Source organism: Solanum lycopersicum, chromosome 12, assembly GCF_036512215.1.
Source record: "Solanum lycopersicum chromosome 12, SLM_r2.1".
Lineage (NCBI taxonomy): Eukaryota > Viridiplantae > Streptophyta > Magnoliopsida > Solanales > Solanaceae > Solanum > Solanum lycopersicum.
Genome location: NC_090811.1, coordinates 30471465 through 30490115, shown reverse-complemented (window position 1 = coordinate 30490115; position 18651 = coordinate 30471465). Strand labels below are relative to the sequence as shown.

Sequence of the window (18651 nt, the reverse complement as noted above, 5' to 3'; positions counted from 1 at the left end):
TCCGCATGCAATGTTTTCCAAAACTTAGAAGTAAACTGCGTACCTCTATCTGATATGATGGATAGTGGAACCCCATGCAATCGCACCACTTCCGAGATGTAAAGTTTGGCTAACTTTTCTGCATTGTAAGTCACCTTGACCGGAATGAAATGAGCAGATTTAGTTAACCTATCAACAATCACCCAAATGGAGTCATACTTACCCATTGTCTTCGGAAGACCAACCACAAAATCCATTGCAATTCTTTCCCACTTCCATTCCGGAATGGGCATTCTCTGAAGTGTTCCTCCGGGCCTTTGGTGTTCATACTTTACTTGTTGACAGTTTGGACATTTGGCAATAAAATCCACAATGTCACACTTAATTCTACTCCACCAAAAGTGTTGCTTTAGGTCATGGTACATCTTGTTTGCACCCGGATGTATCGAATACCTTGAACTATGAGGCTCTGTCAGAATAGTGTTGATCAAATCATCGACGCGGGGTACGCATACCCTTCCCTTGATCCTCAAAACACCTTCCTCATCAATTTGTGCTTCCTTAGCCTCTCCTCGCAATACCGTATCTTGAATTCTGCGCAGTTTCTCATCATCAGACTGTCTTCCCTTAATCTTGTCAAGAAAGGAAGATCTTGCCTCCACAGAAGCCAACAATCCTCCCCTCTCATTTACTTCTAATCTCATCAAGTCATTAGCTAGAGTTTGAACCTCTCTAGCCAGTGGGCGTCTAGAAGCTTGCAAGTGAGCTAGACTTCCCATGCTTCCCGCCTTTCTACTTAAAGCATCCGCTACAACATTCGCCTTCCCCGGATGATACAAAATAGTGATGTCGTAGTCCTTCAGTAGTTCCATCCATCTCCTCTGTCTCAAGTTCAAATCTTTCTGAGTAAAGACAGACTGAAGGCTACGATGATCCGTGTAGACCTCACACTTAACCCCATATAAATTGTGTCTCCATTGTTTTAATGCAAACACTACCGCAGCCAATTCCAAATCATGAGTTGGATAGTTACGTTCATGCACCTTTAATTGCCTTGAAGCATAAGCAATCACACTCTTCTCTTGCATTAGTACTGCACCCAAACAAGAATAGGATGCATCACAATAAATAATGAAGTTCTTACCCTCTACTGGCAAGGTAAGGATAGGTGCGGTAGTCAACAAAGTCTTGAGCTTCTGAAAGCTTTCCTCACACTCGTCCGACCATACAAATGGAACATTTTGCTTAGTCATGTTCGTCAATTGGGAAGCAATAGAAGAGAATCCCTTGACAAATCGACGGTAGTAGCTAGCTAACCCAACAAAGCTCCTTATTTCTGACACGTTAGTAGGTCTTACCCAATTCTTCACTGTCTCAATCTTAGAAGGATCCACCATCACTCCATCCTTAGAAACCACATGCCCCAAGAAGGACACTGCATCTAGCCAAAACTCACACTTAGAGAACTTGGCATAAAGCTTTTTCTCCCTCAACATTTCCAATACCATTCTCAAATGCTCTTCATGTTCCTTCTTGTTCTTTGAGTATACCAATATATCATCAATAAATACCATCACGAAGAGATCCAAATATGGCTTAAAAATCCCGTTCATCAAGCTCATGAACGCAGCAGGGGCATTCGTAAGACCAAAAGACATCACTACATATTCGTAATGCCCATACCTCGTTCCAAAAGCAGTCTTTGGCACATCCGTTGCCCGTATTTTCAATTGATGATAACCGGATCTCAAGTCAATCTTAGAGAAGACACAAGCACCTTGTAACTGATCGAACAAGTCATCAATGCGGGGAAGAGGATACTTGTTCTTTATGGTTACCTTGTTTAGTTGTCTGTAGTCTATACACATTCGAAAACTCCCATCCTTCTTCTTTACAAACAAAACCGGAGCACCCCAAGGAGATGCACTTGGTCTAATAAAGCCTTTGTTTAACAACTCTTGAAGTTATGCCTTTAACTCTCTTAACTCTGCGGGAGCCATTCTATAAGGGGGTATAGAGATGGGGCGAGTACTCGGTTCAAGATCGATACAGAAGTCAATATCCCTATCTGGTGGCATACCAGGAAGATCTGCAGGGAACACATCCAGAAACTCACGGACTACTGAAACCGACTCAATCGAAGGCACTTGGGTAGTGTCATCCTTGAGATGTGCCAAGAAAGCTAAACACCCTTTACTAACCATTTTCTTAGCATGAAGAAATGAGATGATACGCACCGGATTGGAAGTGTAGTCACCCTCCCACACTAACGGATCTGTCCCAGGCTTGGCTAACGTCACCGTTTTAGCATTACAATCCAAGATCGCAAATTGCGGAGAAAGCCAAGTCATACCCAGGATTACATCAAAATCATCCATTTCTAAAATAACCAAGTCTACATAAGTATTGCTCCCCACAAAAGTTACAAGACAAGACCTATACACCTTTTCAACTATCACAGACTCACCCACCAGAGTAGAAACACGAATAGGTATGTCAAGCAATTCACAATGTAAATTAAGACCATTAGCAAATGCGGAAGATACATAAGAAAATATGGATCCGGGATCAAATAATACAGAAGCCATGCAATCACAAACCAAAAGATTACCTGTGATGACAGCATCATATGCCTCCGCTTCAGACCGCCCAGGGAAGCGTAACAATGGGCCCTATCATTCGTCTGTCCGTTGCCCCTACCATGTTGTGATGTAGTGGCCCCAGTTTTCCCATTACCTCTGCCATTTTGGTGACCACCATTACCTCGACCACCACGTCCTCCAGAATAACGGCCTCTACCATGACCACCTCTACCTCTAGCTATTGGGGGTCTATAACTTTGTCTGGGACAATTTTTCCTAATATGTCCAATCTCCCCACATCCATAACATTCTCTGGAGTCAAGCATAGGCCCCTCGGAGAAGTGTTGACCGGTCTGAGGTGGTCCCCCAACTACAGTCTGTAGTGAAGACTGAATTGGTCGGACTGAGTAACTTCCCGAACCCTGTCCTCTAGTGTAAGAACCATTAAACTCACCTCCCTTTCGAAACCTTTTTGATGTCGATGTCGTAGTGAAGTCGTCTGGCTTCACTCCTTCCACTTCTATCACAAAGTCTACCACCTCTTGGAAGGATTTTGCCGTTGCCACTATCTGTAAGGCCGAAATCCGCAATTCTGACCTCAACCCCTTCACAAACTGGCGAATTCGCTCTTGTGGACTGAAACATAGTTGGGTGGCATACCGGGATAATGCACGAAACTTAGCCTCATATGCATTGACCGACATCCTACCTTGCTCTAGGCTCAAGAACTCATCCCTTTTCCTATCCCTCAAAGTTCGGGGGATATACTTCTCCATAAACAAGCTAGAGAATGAGGCCCAAGTCATAGGTGGTGCCTGTATTGGTTGACACTCGATATGTGACCGCCACCACATTTTGGCGTTCCCTTGAAACTGATAAGTCACAAACTCCACACCAAACCATTCTACTATACCCATCTTGTGTAGTAGCTCATGACAGTCAACCAGAAAATCATAAGCATCCTCCGATTCAGCACCCTTGAAGACTGGAGGTTTCAATTTCAAGAACTTACTGAAAAGTTCATGCTGATCATTTGTCATTATAGGCCCAGTAGTCAGACGTGGAAACGTGACTATTTCCAATGGAACATCCATGCGGGGAGCCATAGTAGCCGTATGTTGTACCTCCGGAGCCTGAGGTGCTGGTGCAGAAAAAACTGGGGGTGTCTGGCCCTGATCAGATAACCCGCTAAGATAATCCAGAACCTGATTGATCATCTCTGGGGTAGGTTGGGGTGGCATTTCCTCATTTTGCACTTGTTCATTCACCCCATCCTCCTCCTCTCTTATCACTTCCTCAGTCGGTGGATGAGTCACCGCCCTAGTACCAGATGGGCTCGGTGCTCGTCCTCTTCCTCTAGAGGACGTCCTCCCATGACCTCTACCACGGCCCCTTGCCGCTGTTCTTCCTCGAGCCACAGCCCCAGTTGTTGGCTCAGTTGTTTCTTGTCTGGCCGGTGTTGGTGTTGACGTAGTCGTTGCTCTAGTTCTAACCATCTGCGAAAGAGAGTAAAGATGGTCAGATACCAATTCGTATCGCCTAGATACCAATTGGACTCAAGTAGTAGCACGAAAGAAAGAATGAAAGAGTGAAATTTTCCTAAAGTCTTATAGCCTCTCAAGGAAAAGTAAAGGCGTCCCCCTGCCGTTCCTTAAGACTCTACTAGACCTGTTCTTGTGTGATGAGACCAACGAACCTAATGCTCTGATACCAAGTTTGTCACGACCCAAATCCGGGCAGCGACTGGCACCCACACTTACCCTCCTATGTGAGCGAACCAACAAAATCTAACCTTAACATTTCAATATAATATCAACAGAAAGTAATACGGAAGACTTAAACTCATTAATAAAATCAATAACTATTATTATTCAACATCTATTATTCCCAAAACCTGGAAGTCATCATCACAAGAACATCTACTTTAAACTACTAATTCTAAAAGTTTCTAAGAATCTAAAAATACATAAGAAGCTAGTCCATGCCGGAAGTTCAAGGCATCAAGACATGAAGGAGAAGATCCAGTCCAAGCTAGAAGCGTTAGCTCACCCTGAAGATCCGGTGTGACGAAGACTGGCTTGAGTTACTGTTGAGTCGAAGATGACGGCACGTTTGCTGCACTCCACAAATAACAAGAAGAAAAACATAAAAGTAGGGGTCAGTACAAAACACGGGTACTGAGTAGATATCATCGGCCAACTCAAAGTAGGGAACAGTATATATCAAATATTATCGTAAATCAACTATAAAACTCAACATGTAGCAACAACAAGTACTATAATCATCAATAAGTACCATCAAGTTCATCCATGAGGGCTCAAGCCTCAACACCATACTCATTTGGGAATTAAGTTTATTAAGTTGAGTATATTATCATCTTTCAAGATTCATTATCTTTCTTCCTCTTGTGTCGGTACGTGACACTCCGATCCCCTACTACCATGTGTCGGTACGTGACACTCCGATCCCCTAATTCTATGTGTCGGAACGTGACACTCCGATCCCCTAATTCTATGTGTCGGAACGTGACACTCCGATCCCCTACATGTGTCAGAACGTGACACTCCGATCCCCTAATACTATGTGTCGGAACGTGACACTCCGATCCACTAATATCATTCTGTAAATCATCAAGCCTTCTCTATTCCAAGGAATCATCAATCCCATTACTTTAATTCATCAAGCCTTCTTCTATACCAAGGCATCATCATTAATAATGTATATTAAAGTTTCTTTTCAAGGTTTGGGATTCAATATTTTCATCATGCTTATCTTATCACAATCACATAATCATATTCATGCAAACATACCATTAAGCATATAGTAGGGTTTACAATACTACCAATACATATCATTCCCTATTAAGAGTTTACTTATGAAAGCATGAAAACCATAACCTACCTCCACCGAAGAATTGAATCAAGCAAGAATTTTCCCAAAGCTTTGTTTGTCCCTTCTCGTTCGATTCTCTCTCTCTCTCTCTCTCAACTTTCTCTCTCTTTCTCTTGTTCTTTCTATTTTCTTTATTCAAACCCTCTTTCTTTTACCCTAATTAGTATATAATTAAAAATAAAAAATGGCAATAATACCCCACTAATTAACTTAAGGTTAACTCTTTTAACCCCCAAGTAATTAGACTTATAATCCTTAACCCTCTAACTTTATAATTAAGGCAAGAATAGTCAAAAACGTCCCTTAAAACGTATCAAGAAATCCGACCCAGGCTGGGATTGCGCAACCTGTGACGGGCCGTCGTGCCTGCGACGGTCCGTCCTGCAGGTCGTCGCAAGGGTCAGAGAGTCAATTTCCACTGAACAATCTATGACGGTCCGTCACGCCTATGACGGTCCGTCCTGCCATTCTGTCACGAAGTTCAGAGAGTCGATTTTCAGTACCCAATTTCAGATTTTCTAAGTGTTTTGAAACGAGACCCTGCGACGGTCCGTCGTGCCCATGACGGTCCGTCGTGGGGTCCGTCGCCTCAGCCTATTTTTCCAGAAATAAAATCTGCTGCTCAAAACGACTAAACAGGTCGTTACACCAGATTTGGACGAAATCTTATTCAGGTATGGTCTATGGAAATCTGGTATTGAATGGAGGATCTAATTGTTAATTTGATCACATGAGTGGATAGATAACACGTTAGAGAATCCATACGACTTTACAAAATCAAATTCGGGCGAGTAGAACTCCCAAAATAGATTTTAGCTTGAATGGACACTTTTTGAACGTCAATATTGAAGGTGTTCAATGAAATATGGATTAAAAACTTAAATTTTGACTCTCTATCTCCGTTAAAGCCGCTAGAGTGGCTTTAATCTTGCCAAGGCGGGGCTTCTATGGTGGTTTTGGTCAACTCGCAACTTAACTCAAGGAAAACCCCAATTTTGTTGTTTTTCTGAAAACTTTGTTCTTAATTGTTAGGTTACAACTCAAGATGATCTAATGACGGTTTTCCATGAATTTTTGGTGCTAAAGGTAAGTATTTGACTCCCTTAATCCATTTTTGATCCGTAATACTTAAATTTATGGGTAATTATTGTTGGGGGGAGGGTTTTGGCCTGAATTTAATGGTGGGAAGAAGCTTTAGCTGCACATTAGGATCATGTTTTGTTCTTGGGTTATTGGCTATGTTATAATCCAGGTAAATTAGACCTTAATTATTGATCCTTCATGTGTTATATTAATTGTTTGTAGAACTAGAATAAGCGGAAAGAATTCAGAGAGGGAAGGATCAAGTGTCTTAGGAGGATTCAAGCTTTGTTTTGAGGTAGGTGATAATTTGATTTCATGTTGTTGTGACGTATATCAATAATTGCTTCATTGTAATGTATGCATGTATGTGAATGAGACACTATTGATCAAACCTAATAAAATGAATATGAATGAACAATTATATGTCATGAATCAACAATTGATTGTATGACTATGATTATGTGCATTATGAGTGTAAATGTGATTGTCATTGAGTTGATTGTATCAAGTGTCACGTTCCGACAAAAGCATTGGATTCAGTGTTACATTCTGACCCAAGCATTGATTGGGTGTCACATTTCGACACATATATTTGACTGGGTGTCATGTTCTGACATACTAATTGATTGGGTTGGTGTCATGTTTCGACACACTATTAGTTTGGGTGTGGGTTCCATGAGAGAACAATGTATTGTTGTATCTACTTGTTATTCAAATTGTGGAATTGAACATTATCCCCAATATGACAACTTTTCTCGCTCTATATATATGTGTGTGTGTGTGTGTGTGTGTGTGTGTGTGTGTGTGTGTGTGTGTGTGTGTTTGTTTGTTTGTCTATTCTGTTGGAACTGCTTGTATATGTTTCACTTATTGGAGTATTCGTGTGATCCTATCAATACACTGTGATTGTTTACATTGATACTACACTTGTTATTTCTTTGTTAAGTGCACAACATATTTAGGCAGCTACTAACAGACCTCATTTAGAAGATCACTGATTGAGACAGAATTTATGTTAGTGAAAAAACTTACAAGATAATAAAATTGCAAGATTAAAATTCAAAATAAAATGAAGAAATTAATCTCTTCAAGCTTAGGCGCGGATATCTCGCTCTCTTTAAGGAGATTCAAGACTACTGCAACAAATGTTTTCACCGGTCCAGCAGTAGTCCTCTTTGACTTTTCCTCTCCAGGATACAAAAGCCTTCACAAATTATAACTCAACAACTCTGTACAAGAGTTGTATCCAAATCTCCACAAAAAAGAACACCTCCCTTCAACTAATAAGAACTCTTTTAGACTAAACTCTTTCACTCTTTGTTTTCTCTTGTGTTTTTTGTGTGTTCCAAACCAAATAAGACCACCACTATTTATACTACAATAAGTCTTCCTAGCAATGAATAGGAAGATAATGGAGGTAGTAAATGGTGAAGATAATGGCGTTAGGACTTTCATAGGTTACATAGAGTAATGGAGGAATTAAGAATGAAATAAAGTGATCGATAACCAATGCTAATGGATGATGTAGAAGTTATCCATTCCAATGTTTATTGGAATATGTTTTATCTCACAATGAATTCAGCCAATAAAGCCAAAAGTAATGGCATTACATTGCTACCAAGTAAAAGATGAATAGCATGATTAAATTGGTAGTTTAAAACACAAATGCCTACAAATGGTCATTCTTATAACTCCAAAATAAAGCAATTTAATATGTTAAATATTAATATTAAAATGCTAATAACCTAACAATCTCCCACTCATTTTAATATTTAGATAAGAGAGTATATATCAGTTGAAGGAAGACTACTATGCATAATGAAGGTGTGCTCTGCATTGAACCTCCACTTAGTGAAACAATAACTTTTACTCCAGAGTCGTTGTGGTCTCAGACTTGAACTATGACTGCTTAAGGGAAATAAAATATCACTGTTCACACATAATAATCAAGGTGTTGACATGAGCTTTAACAGCCAGCACATTATGGCCATGTGCTATCCCGGTTTCATGGGTGAATTTGAGAATAAGCCACATTCTAATAGGAAGTGACCTACTTCCACACATCACATAGGTGAAATCTGTCGAGAGTGCTCCTGTAAGTTTAACACTCCACCCATACAGGCTACATATATTCATTAAGAGTTTTATCAACTCAACCTTCACAAACTACAGAAAACAAGGCACTCACGTCATAGGGAGGAAAAAATGCATTTTTCACAACAAGTCATCATATAATTAGTTTTTCCCTTTGAACCTGGTTCTATGATCTCTAGTCCCCAGGTTGGGTTTCCTCATATATGACTCAAGGATTTGTAGGCTTCAATGCCATCCCCCTCAATGTGCTACAGACCTTTTCTCTTGTTAAGGCCTTCGTAAGAGGAACTACAAGATTATCATTAGATTTGACATAATCAACATTAATGGTACCATTTGTCAAATACGATCTTACAATACTGTGTTTCCTCCTTATAGGTCTGAATTTACCATTGTAATAATGGTTTTGAACTATACCAATTGCAGCGGTGCTATCAAAATGAATTAAAATATGAGGAATTGGTTTTTCAAAATAAGAAATTTGAAACAATAAATCTCTTAACCAATTTGCTTCCTCACTAGCTGAAGCTAAATCAATTAGTTCAGCCTCAATGGTAGAGTTAACAATTATAGTTTGTTTTTTTGATTTCCAACAAACAGAACCACCAACTAAAGTCAAGACATAACCAGTAGTAGAACAGGAATCACCTGACAAAGTGTTCCAATCTCCATCACAAAAGCCTTCAAGTACTACAGGATATTTTTCAAAGAACAAACCATAATTTTTCGTTCCAATCAAATAACTCATAACTCTCGTTAAAGCATGTCAATATTCATTACCTGGCTTGCTTGTTAACCTGCCAAGTACTCCTACTGTATATGCAATATCTGGCCTAGTACATTCAGTCACATATCTCAAACTTCCGATTATACTAGCATATTCCTTTTGATATATTACATCATTTTCACTTTCAACAGGAAATAAATGAACACTTGAATCAAAAGGAGTAGCAACATGCTTGCAATCATGAAAGTTATATTTTTTCAAAATTTTCTCAACATAATGTGACTAGTCAAGGAAAATCCCCTCACATGTTCTTGTTATTTTTATTCCAATAATTAAATTTGTCTCACCAAGATCTTTCATATCAAAATGGCTTCTAAGAACACTTTTAGCTTCATCAATAACGTTCATATTAGAGCCAAAGATCAACAAATCATCAACATATAGGCATTCGATCACATGTGAATTATTCCAAGACTTATGATATATGCATTTATCAAACTCATTTGTTTTCAAACAATTTTCAATCATGAATGGATCAAACTTTTCATGTCATTGTTTTGGTGACTGTTTCAAGTCGTATAGGGATTTAGTAAGTTTACATACTTTGCTTTCTTGTCCTGCTTCAACAAAACACTCGGGTTGATCAATATAAATTTCTTCATTTAGGTCTCTATTTAGAAAAGCAGTTTTTACATTCATTTGATGAATTTGCAAATAAAAAATTGCAGCAATATCTACTAAAAGTCTAATGGATGTAATTCTTGATACCGGAGAAAAAGTATCAAAAAATTCTAGGCCTTCTAGTTATTTAAAACCTTTTGCAACTAGTCTAGCCTTGTATTTATCAATAGAACCATCCGGTTTCAACTTTTTCCTTAAGACTCATTTGCAATCAATTGTTTTACAACCCGGTGGTAAATCAAGTAACTTCCAAGTTTTATTAGAAATTAGATATTTCATTTCATCATTTATAGCCTCTTTCCAAAAAAATAGAATCATGTGAAGATAATGTTTAATTTAAAGTTAGAGGGTTATTTTCAACATTAAACACATAAAAATCAGGACCAAAATCTTTTTCTACTCTATCTCTTTTACTTCTTCTTAACTCAAAATCACCAACTTCTTTATTTTTCAAAGTTGAAGTAGAAGAACTAGATAGTGACAAAATATTTTGTTCAGTCCTTTGACCCCCACTATTTTTATTATCAAAAGGAAATTTATTTTCATGAAAAATAGCATCACCATATTCTATTACAATATTATCTTCAAGATTAAAAAATCAATAGGCTATACTATATGAAGCATAACCAAGAAAAGCACAAGTAGTAACTTTCTTACCCAACTTTGTAATCTTGGGATCCATTAGCCTCACAAAGGCTAGACAACATCAAACTCTTAGATATTCCAAACTTGGCGTGTAACCTTTCTACAATTCAAAAGGTATCAATTTTGGACTTTTTATTAGGCACACGATTCAACAGATAACAAGCAGTTAAGATAGCTTCACCCCAAAAATTTAAAGGTGCATGTGACTCATTAAGCATGGCATTAGTCAATTCAACCAAAGTTCTATTTTTCCTTTCTGCTACTCCATTAGATGAAGGAGAGTAAGGAGGAGTAGTTTCATGAATTATTCCCAATGATCTAACAAAAGAATTAAACTCATTTGATTCATATTCACGACCTCTATCACTTTTAATTCTTTTTATTTTTCTTTCAAACTGATTTTCAACCTCATTGAGATAAGTTTTGAAATTTTCAAAAGCATCACTTTTATTTTTCATCAAGTAAACATATGTAAAATTAAAAAAAATCATCAATGAAAGTGATAAAATATCTATTACCTGCACGAGTTAGAATTTCACCAAGTTCACAAATATCAGTATGAACCAATTCTAACAAATCAGTTTTTCTTTCAACTTGAAAATGAGGCCTTTTAGTGATCTTGGTTTTACTACAAGCCTCGCACTTTTAAAAATTCTTTTTGAACATTGGGATTAATCCTAAACTACTCATGATTCCAACATAACGATCATTAATATTACACACACGAGCATGCCAAAAATTAGTAGAAGAAAGCATATAAACAGAAGTAGAAGTTTTATTCATTTTAACATTCAACTTAAACATCCCGTCACATGTATACCCCTTCCCCACAAAAATACTTTTCTTCACTATTACAAATTGATCAGATTCAATAATCTATTTAAAGTCTGCTTTATTAAGAAGAAAACTAGACATCAATTTTTTTCTCACAGAGGGAGTATAAAGTACATCTTTCAATGTTAATATCCTTCCAGAAGTAATACACAATTCAACATCTTCCTTTCCAAGCACTTGAATAGTGTGAGAATCACCAAGCATGATGGTTTTGGTCTCCTCAAAATGAGTATATTTTTTTAGACCAGTCTTTGTCATAACAGACATGACAGTTTGCACCAGAATCAGCCCACCATCCATTAACATTCTCAACCATGTTTATGTCGGTAATCACCACCACAAAAGGTTCTTCGGTAACGTTTGCCAAGGATTAGGACCACGTTTTTAAAATCTGCAAAATCGAGCAATATGCCCACTCTTGCCACAAACAAAACATGGTTTTTATTCTTGAACTTGTTGATTTTGTGCTTGGTGATTTTCACCATTATTTTTCTTTGGAGGTCTACCGTTATTTTTCTTGAATTTTTTCTTCTTAGGCTTTAAAGAAATATTTTTGTGAGTTTCAGGAGTAGCATTATTCAAAGTAATTAAATTTACCTTCGGTGTGTTGTTGTTCTATTTTGTTTGTAGAGGTGCATCTTGTCCCCTTGCTTCTTCTTCCATGCGGATTTTCATTATTAAGGTTTCAAGAGAGGTTTCCTTTTGTTTGTGACGCATAGTTTTTTGAAATTCCTTCCAAGAAGGTGGAAGTTTATCCACTATGCCACAAACAATAAGGTTAGCTCCAATTTTAACCTCTTCGGACCTAATCTCTCCAACAATCATGATGAAGTCTTGAGCTTGATCTACCACTGACTTGTTGTCCATCATTTGGAAACGAAAAAATCTACTAGCTGCATATTTTTCGCTCCAGCCTCTTCGGTATCATACTTACTCTGCAATGCCTTCCAAATTTTCTTTGCACTAGAGTAAGTTCTATCATAATAATCATTAAAATTATCAGATAGACAAATTAAGAAGATAATACCGACACTTATAGGAATCACCATCGTACTTTTCCACTTTCTCTAGATGAGAAATAGTTTCATCATCATTCATAGTGGTGATGTCTTCTTTATTTGGATTCTTCTCGGTCAATACATAAGAAACATTGAGAAGACTTAAGTAGAAAAGTACTTTACCCTTCCATCTCTTGAAATGATTACCATTGAACCGAAATGGCTTGTTAAGATATCCCATCTTGACATCACCGGTTTTTTCAATTGTAGCCATCTTTGAATCTCCTTAAAATTATTAGTGAAAAAACTTACAAGAAAATAAAATTGCAAGATTACAATTGAAAATAAAATGAAGAAATCAATCTCTTCACGCTGAGGCGAGGATATCTCGCTCTCTTTAAGGAGATTCAAGCCCACTGCAGCAAATGTTTTCACCGGTCCAGCAGTAGTCCTCTCTGACTTGTCTCCTTCAGGATACAACAACCTTCACAAAGTATAACTCAACAACTCTAGACAAGAGTTGAGTCCAAAGCTCCACAAAGAAGAACACCTTCCTTCAACTAATAAGAACTCTCTTTTAGACTAACTCTTTCACTCTTTGTTTTCTCTTGTATTTTTTGTGTGTTTCAAACCAAATAAGACCACCACTAATACTACAATAAGTCTTCCTAGCAATGAATAGGAAGATAATGGATGTAGTAAAAAGATAATGGCCTTAGGAGTTTCATAGGTTACAAAGGAGTTACATAGGTTACAAATAATAATGGAGGAATTAAGAATGAAATAAAGTGATCAATAACCAATGCTAATGGATGATGTGGAAGTTATCTATTCCAATGTTTATTGGGATGTTTCTATCTCACAATGAATTCAGCCAATAAAGCCAAAAGTAACGGCATTACATTGCTACCAAGTCAAAGAAGAATAGCATGATTAAATTGGTAGTTTAAAACACAAATGCCTACCAATGATCATTCTTATAACTCCAAAATAAAACAATTTAATATGTCAAATATTTATATTAAAATGCTAATAACCTACCAATTTAACTAAAGGTGAGCCAGTTCTTTCAGGTTGCCATGAATTTTCTTGTTTTTAGTCCATTCTCTTCGAAATAGACTTGTTCTTTAGACCATTGTTATGTTTTAGCTTTTGCGGTTTTACCCCTTATTCTTACACTTTTCGTTATTAGAGTTTTGGTACATTGACTTTCATTTTCTAGGGATTGTTTTTTCGAAAATGTTTTAGTAATTATTTTGTTAAATTTTCAGAATTTATGAAAACTTCATTTTCCTTTAGACATTTAAACTTGCTTTCGTATCTTTAAATGCCTATTTTTTTAATAAGTTGTTGTGCTATAATAGTTCTCCCACAGGAGGATAGTATGGGTGCCAGGACAACCACTTATGTCATAAAAATGTGTGTTCACTAAATAATTTGGTTATTTGTTTATTTTTGTGTGATCTCAAATGATTGGAGGCCAATAATTGGAATGAATAAACATTGATAGATAACAATAATTAATATTGAAGTAGAAGAGTGGTGATTTGCTAATGGAAAAACTAACAATAATATTTTAATACGGAGGTGGCAATTCTATAATGAAGAAGCAGAATGAATCATATAAATTTAATCACAATCGAATTAAATTAATGAGAATAAGATTGAAGAGTACAAAATGGAATTAATGACAATTTTTTGATGAAAAAATGAGTTGTGAAATTAAAAATGATAGTTTACTTGTCCCACCAAAACTTTCCTTTCTTTGTGGCAACTGGTTTGTTGTCTGCTTTGTTTTTCTGATCATCAGAATTTAGATTCTCCGCAACTACTATTGGCTTCTCGTCTGTTTTATTTTTCTGAGCATCAGAATCAAGATCCTCCGTAACAGTTACATTGTCTTCAATTTTGTTATCCTCAAAGGCAACTTTTACTTCCTCTATAGTAGTGTTTGTTGCAGGAGCTTCTTCTTCTGGTAATTTCTCTTCATCTTCACTCTCCATAGATAGATTTTGTGATTTCACATGTTCTATTTTCTTCTCTTGATCATCAACTACCTTCTCAACTTCATTACCTTTTACTAATGTCACTTCTTTTGACCCCTTTCCTTCTTCATTCTGTCAAATACATTAATGTTAAAAGTAACAACACGCTTTAATTTCTTTCTTTGTGAAGGGTGAAGTCTAGTCATAGTCAAAATAAGGTAGAATTAGAAAGGTCAAATCACAAACATCCCCTCTCATTAATCAGTAGATTAATTTGTTTTTGTATTGAATAAAAAACTTTAAATAAGGGATGAATATTTCTTTTTTTTATATATATTTCATATATAATCTATGCTAAAAAAAAGTACTATCTTAAGCTCAAGTTGTGTAGTCACTAAAAGCCCATCTAAATGATTAGTCGCCCAAATCTGAAAGATATACCGGTTAGTGACTGATTGTGTAGAAAAAAAAGGTGATAATCGACAATTACATTAGTAAAATAATAATTTTGTCATGAGTTTACACTATAGCTACATTAATATTTCTCTTTGGCCAATCACAATATTTCATATCAATTGAAATTATAAAACATCCTCCAAATGCAAATTAGTTAAGCTGATTTGTTGCGTATTGTGACATGGATAACTCTCACTTATTGAAAGTTAAAAAAATGAGTAATATCAGCATATAATCGTATCATTTTGTATTATAAGTGAGATATCCACGAGTTAAAAATTGTAATAAGAAAATGTCATTAAATAGTAATAATATTCATTAACAAAAATATAAACGCAAATTTATTTATAACAAGTAGTTTCATATTGTATCAAACACTATTGCTATATAACAATATTTCGTTGAAACTTCTACATAGTAACAACAATATTTGTAGCTTTTCACATCTTCATTTTTACTTATGCTTAATAAATAAAAATTGCAAAATGAAATTGTTAAATTACTTTTTCTGTTTTTTTTTCCATTAGAAATTCTCTTTTTCTATTAATAAGGAAATTTTGGTTGCCGTTTATTTTGCTCACCATCACTTAAAAGGTAAGCTGGTTTCCTTTTTATTTTTAGGTTGTGCCTCTAGCGTGTCTTCTTTTTAATTGTTTAAGATTTTATTTTATTTTCTTTAAATTTAATGATAGAAATTATAAAAATATAATTATTTATTCTCATATTTTTGTTTGTAAAGGTTTATTAAAAACATGTTTATGATACAATTCAGCAAATATTTTTTTGTCAAAATCAGATATGAGTCTTATAATCGTAAGTTAAGTAAGGGGTATCTATACATACATTTATGACTGATACTTCATTAAAAAAAAACTTATATCAGTAAATATAAAGTATATTGAAGTCATAAATAATTATTTTTTTTAAGATGCACCATAAAATTGACAATGATCTACTAGACAAATCAAGAAACACATATGTTATTCCAATTTGTGTAATGCTTCCACAAAATAGTAGTTTCATGTGATAGTATTATCTTGATACGTATGCAAATGTAAAAAGAAGGAAGCTAACAGAATGTTACGTTCAAACATTAAAGATGTGAAACATTTGTAACTACAAATTCATTACTCATATTAATACCTAAATTTTTAATGATTGAATTGATATATTTACACGGAAAAAGATCTCCAAATTCAATTGGTTGCGTACAATTAGAAACGACAATTGTATAAACAATTAAATTATTCCAAATAAGCTTCTAGGTTCCCGTTCAAATATTCAATTGCTCATTACTTATATCTTATAACGATTTTTAGATTTTTTAAAAGAAGTTTAACTCATTGATATGTTCATACATGCCTAAAGAATATATTTATGTGTTTGCACGCTTATTTGCCAATTTTTAATTCTTTTTTAAACTTATGTAAAGTAAAAAATATTAAATAGAGTGAAGGAAAAAAAAAAGTAGGCATAAAATTAGAAAAGAAGGTAAATAGAGAGCAATATGTATAGATTGTGTGTTGAAATATGAATACATACGGATGGGGTAAGGTTGGCATCAGCATCATCGACAATGACAATATCTTCCTTGTTCACCAATTCTTCCTTGTCTAGTGCGTCTTCAGGAGCATCACCATTTAACACATTAGGCTTGCTTGCGCATGCTCCCATTCTTTCTCTCTCTCTAGTTGTTTTTGTTTTTTTCTTTTTTTCTTGAGAGAGAGATGAAAGAATGGTAAAAAAAGAACTGAGAGAAAAGTTTGAAACATAATGTTTAGGATTATAAGGGTTATATAGAAAAATGGTGTTCAAATATTCTACGATCAAGAGCAAATTTCTCTCCACCGTCATTCTTTTCTTTGGCTTGTTTTAAGTTTTAATATTAAATTATATTAAAAAATTATTATATCATGTCATGTACAGATATTCAGGATTCTCCATGATAACTATTAATGTTTAATATAAAAGGGAAAAACGTTTCAAATATATTCGGACTTTAATTAAAATTGTTGTTACGATATCAAAATTTACGGAGGACCTTTTATCCTCCTACACTATTGAATTAATGTTGTGAATTTCATAAATATTGCATCATTTTAAATAGTAATGTATCCACGTGTGGACATATATACCATTAAAATAAAACTTTAAAAAAATGCAAAGCTAAAAAGTCATTCATAAAGTTGGGTATCGTAACATCAATTCTGACCAAAATTGGAGTATTTTCAAAGCTTTTTCCAATAAAAAAAACTAATATAGCAATATTAAGAAAATGAAGATCCATTAGTGTTGCTTCATGTCATTAGCAAGGAAGTAGAATGAAATTAATGACAAAGATGGAAAATATTCTTTGATAGATTCAATTAGATTGCATTATTTAATTTTTTGGCACCTCATAAGCTCCTTGAAACGTATTTAGTGGACGTAGTGATAAATAACTTTTATTGGTTAATTAATAAAAACAAAGTTGAGCTAAAATTGATCTTGATGATTAAAAGAGAATAGCTTATGAACCAAGTTCCCCTGAAGATTTTGAGATAGAAATAATGTGTTCTAATAACTTATCAATAATATATAAGTTATTCCTATGTGATCATTGACCAGGAGTTGCAGACGCATTCCAACTGCAAGTAGAAATCTTCAGTGATGTTATTTTACAAAAGGTTTGACGTTGTAAGTAATAAGGATTTGAACTGGCTAGAAGAATTCATGTTAAATATGATTAGATTGATGAACACGCTTGATTAAAAGCAAAGATATGTGAAGTATAATCTTATTTAAGTAAACAAAGTAAGTGCAACTATTTTTTTCAAAAAGAAAAAAAAAAAAACTTTAACTAACTTCTCTCTACCCTATCTCAATAGCAACATTTATTTATTTACTAGTTAACATATCCGCGCTTTGCGCGGACATTATTAGATTTATGAATAAATTTTTTTGTTTAAATATATCGAGTCAAATATTATTATCATTAAACTCAATAAATAATATTTTTCAATTTGTTGTTCACTATCTATGCTTTTTGTATTTTAAATATAGTTGATTTCGTATAATCAATTTTTTATGTTATCTTTAGAAACATGTAAAGAAAGAAAAATAATTTCATGAAAAATTTCTTTTTGTTTATGCGGCTGTAGTAAATTCTAAATTATATTTTAGGAGGGAGTTAAATTATACAATGTTCATATAAAAAATATTAATGAAAAGAGTTACTCTAAATAAATTGATAACCGATAATTTAATAAATTAGAAAACATATCATATATGATTCCTAGAGTGGAAATATACAACTAATTTCAAGTCATTCTTATCATATTATTTTATCTAAAATAATTACATTTTTTAGAATCTATTGCTTATAAAATAACAAAAGGTTGACTTTTATTTTGGTGAAAATCATCTTCGGTATATTGAGAAATCCTGTCAACACTACATAAGCAATTCAATAGGAGTATCATATTTTCATTATTCAACTAACAATATACTCTACTTAATTTTTTTAATTTAACATGAATCTAATATGAAAAGCAAACATTCAATATTTTTTTAAAATAGCAACACAATAATTATTATTACAGAACGAAAAAAAAGCAACTGTTGTAATATACCAAACTGTTAATAAACACTTATAAATTTATAATATATAAAAAAATACTAATAAAATACAAAAAGTCTATAGAAAATCTCTTTAA

At 34.7% G+C, this 18651-nt stretch overlaps 1 protein-coding gene across 1 annotated transcript; it reads right to left on the bottom strand.

Annotated features, from left to right (window-relative positions):
• Positions 1-14139: 14139 nt before the first annotated feature.
• On the bottom strand, positions 14140-16726 carry LOC101259418 (uncharacterized). Its single transcript, XM_004252640.5, has 2 exons — positions 16499-16726; positions 14140-14632 (listed from the first exon to the last, which is right to left on the bottom strand). Exons 1-2 carry the CDS (start codon positions 16628-16630, stop codon positions 14252-14254), a joined length of 513 nt encoding a protein of 170 aa, XP_004252688.1. The 5' UTR covers positions 16631-16726; the 3' UTR covers positions 14140-14251.
• Positions 16727-18651: the final 1925 nt, after the last annotated feature.

What these genes read in the sequence shown, in the direction of transcription:
- LOC101259418 (XM_004252640.5), bottom strand. Translation starts at nt 16,630, where the DNA reads ATGGGAGCATGCGCAAGCAAGCCTAATGTGTTAAATGGTGATGCTCCT. An exon ending in ATGCCAACCTTACCCCATCC is followed by an intron (nt 14,633 to 16,498) that starts GTATGTATTCAT and finishes TGTATTTGACAG; the next exon opens with AATGAAGAAGGAAAGGGGTC.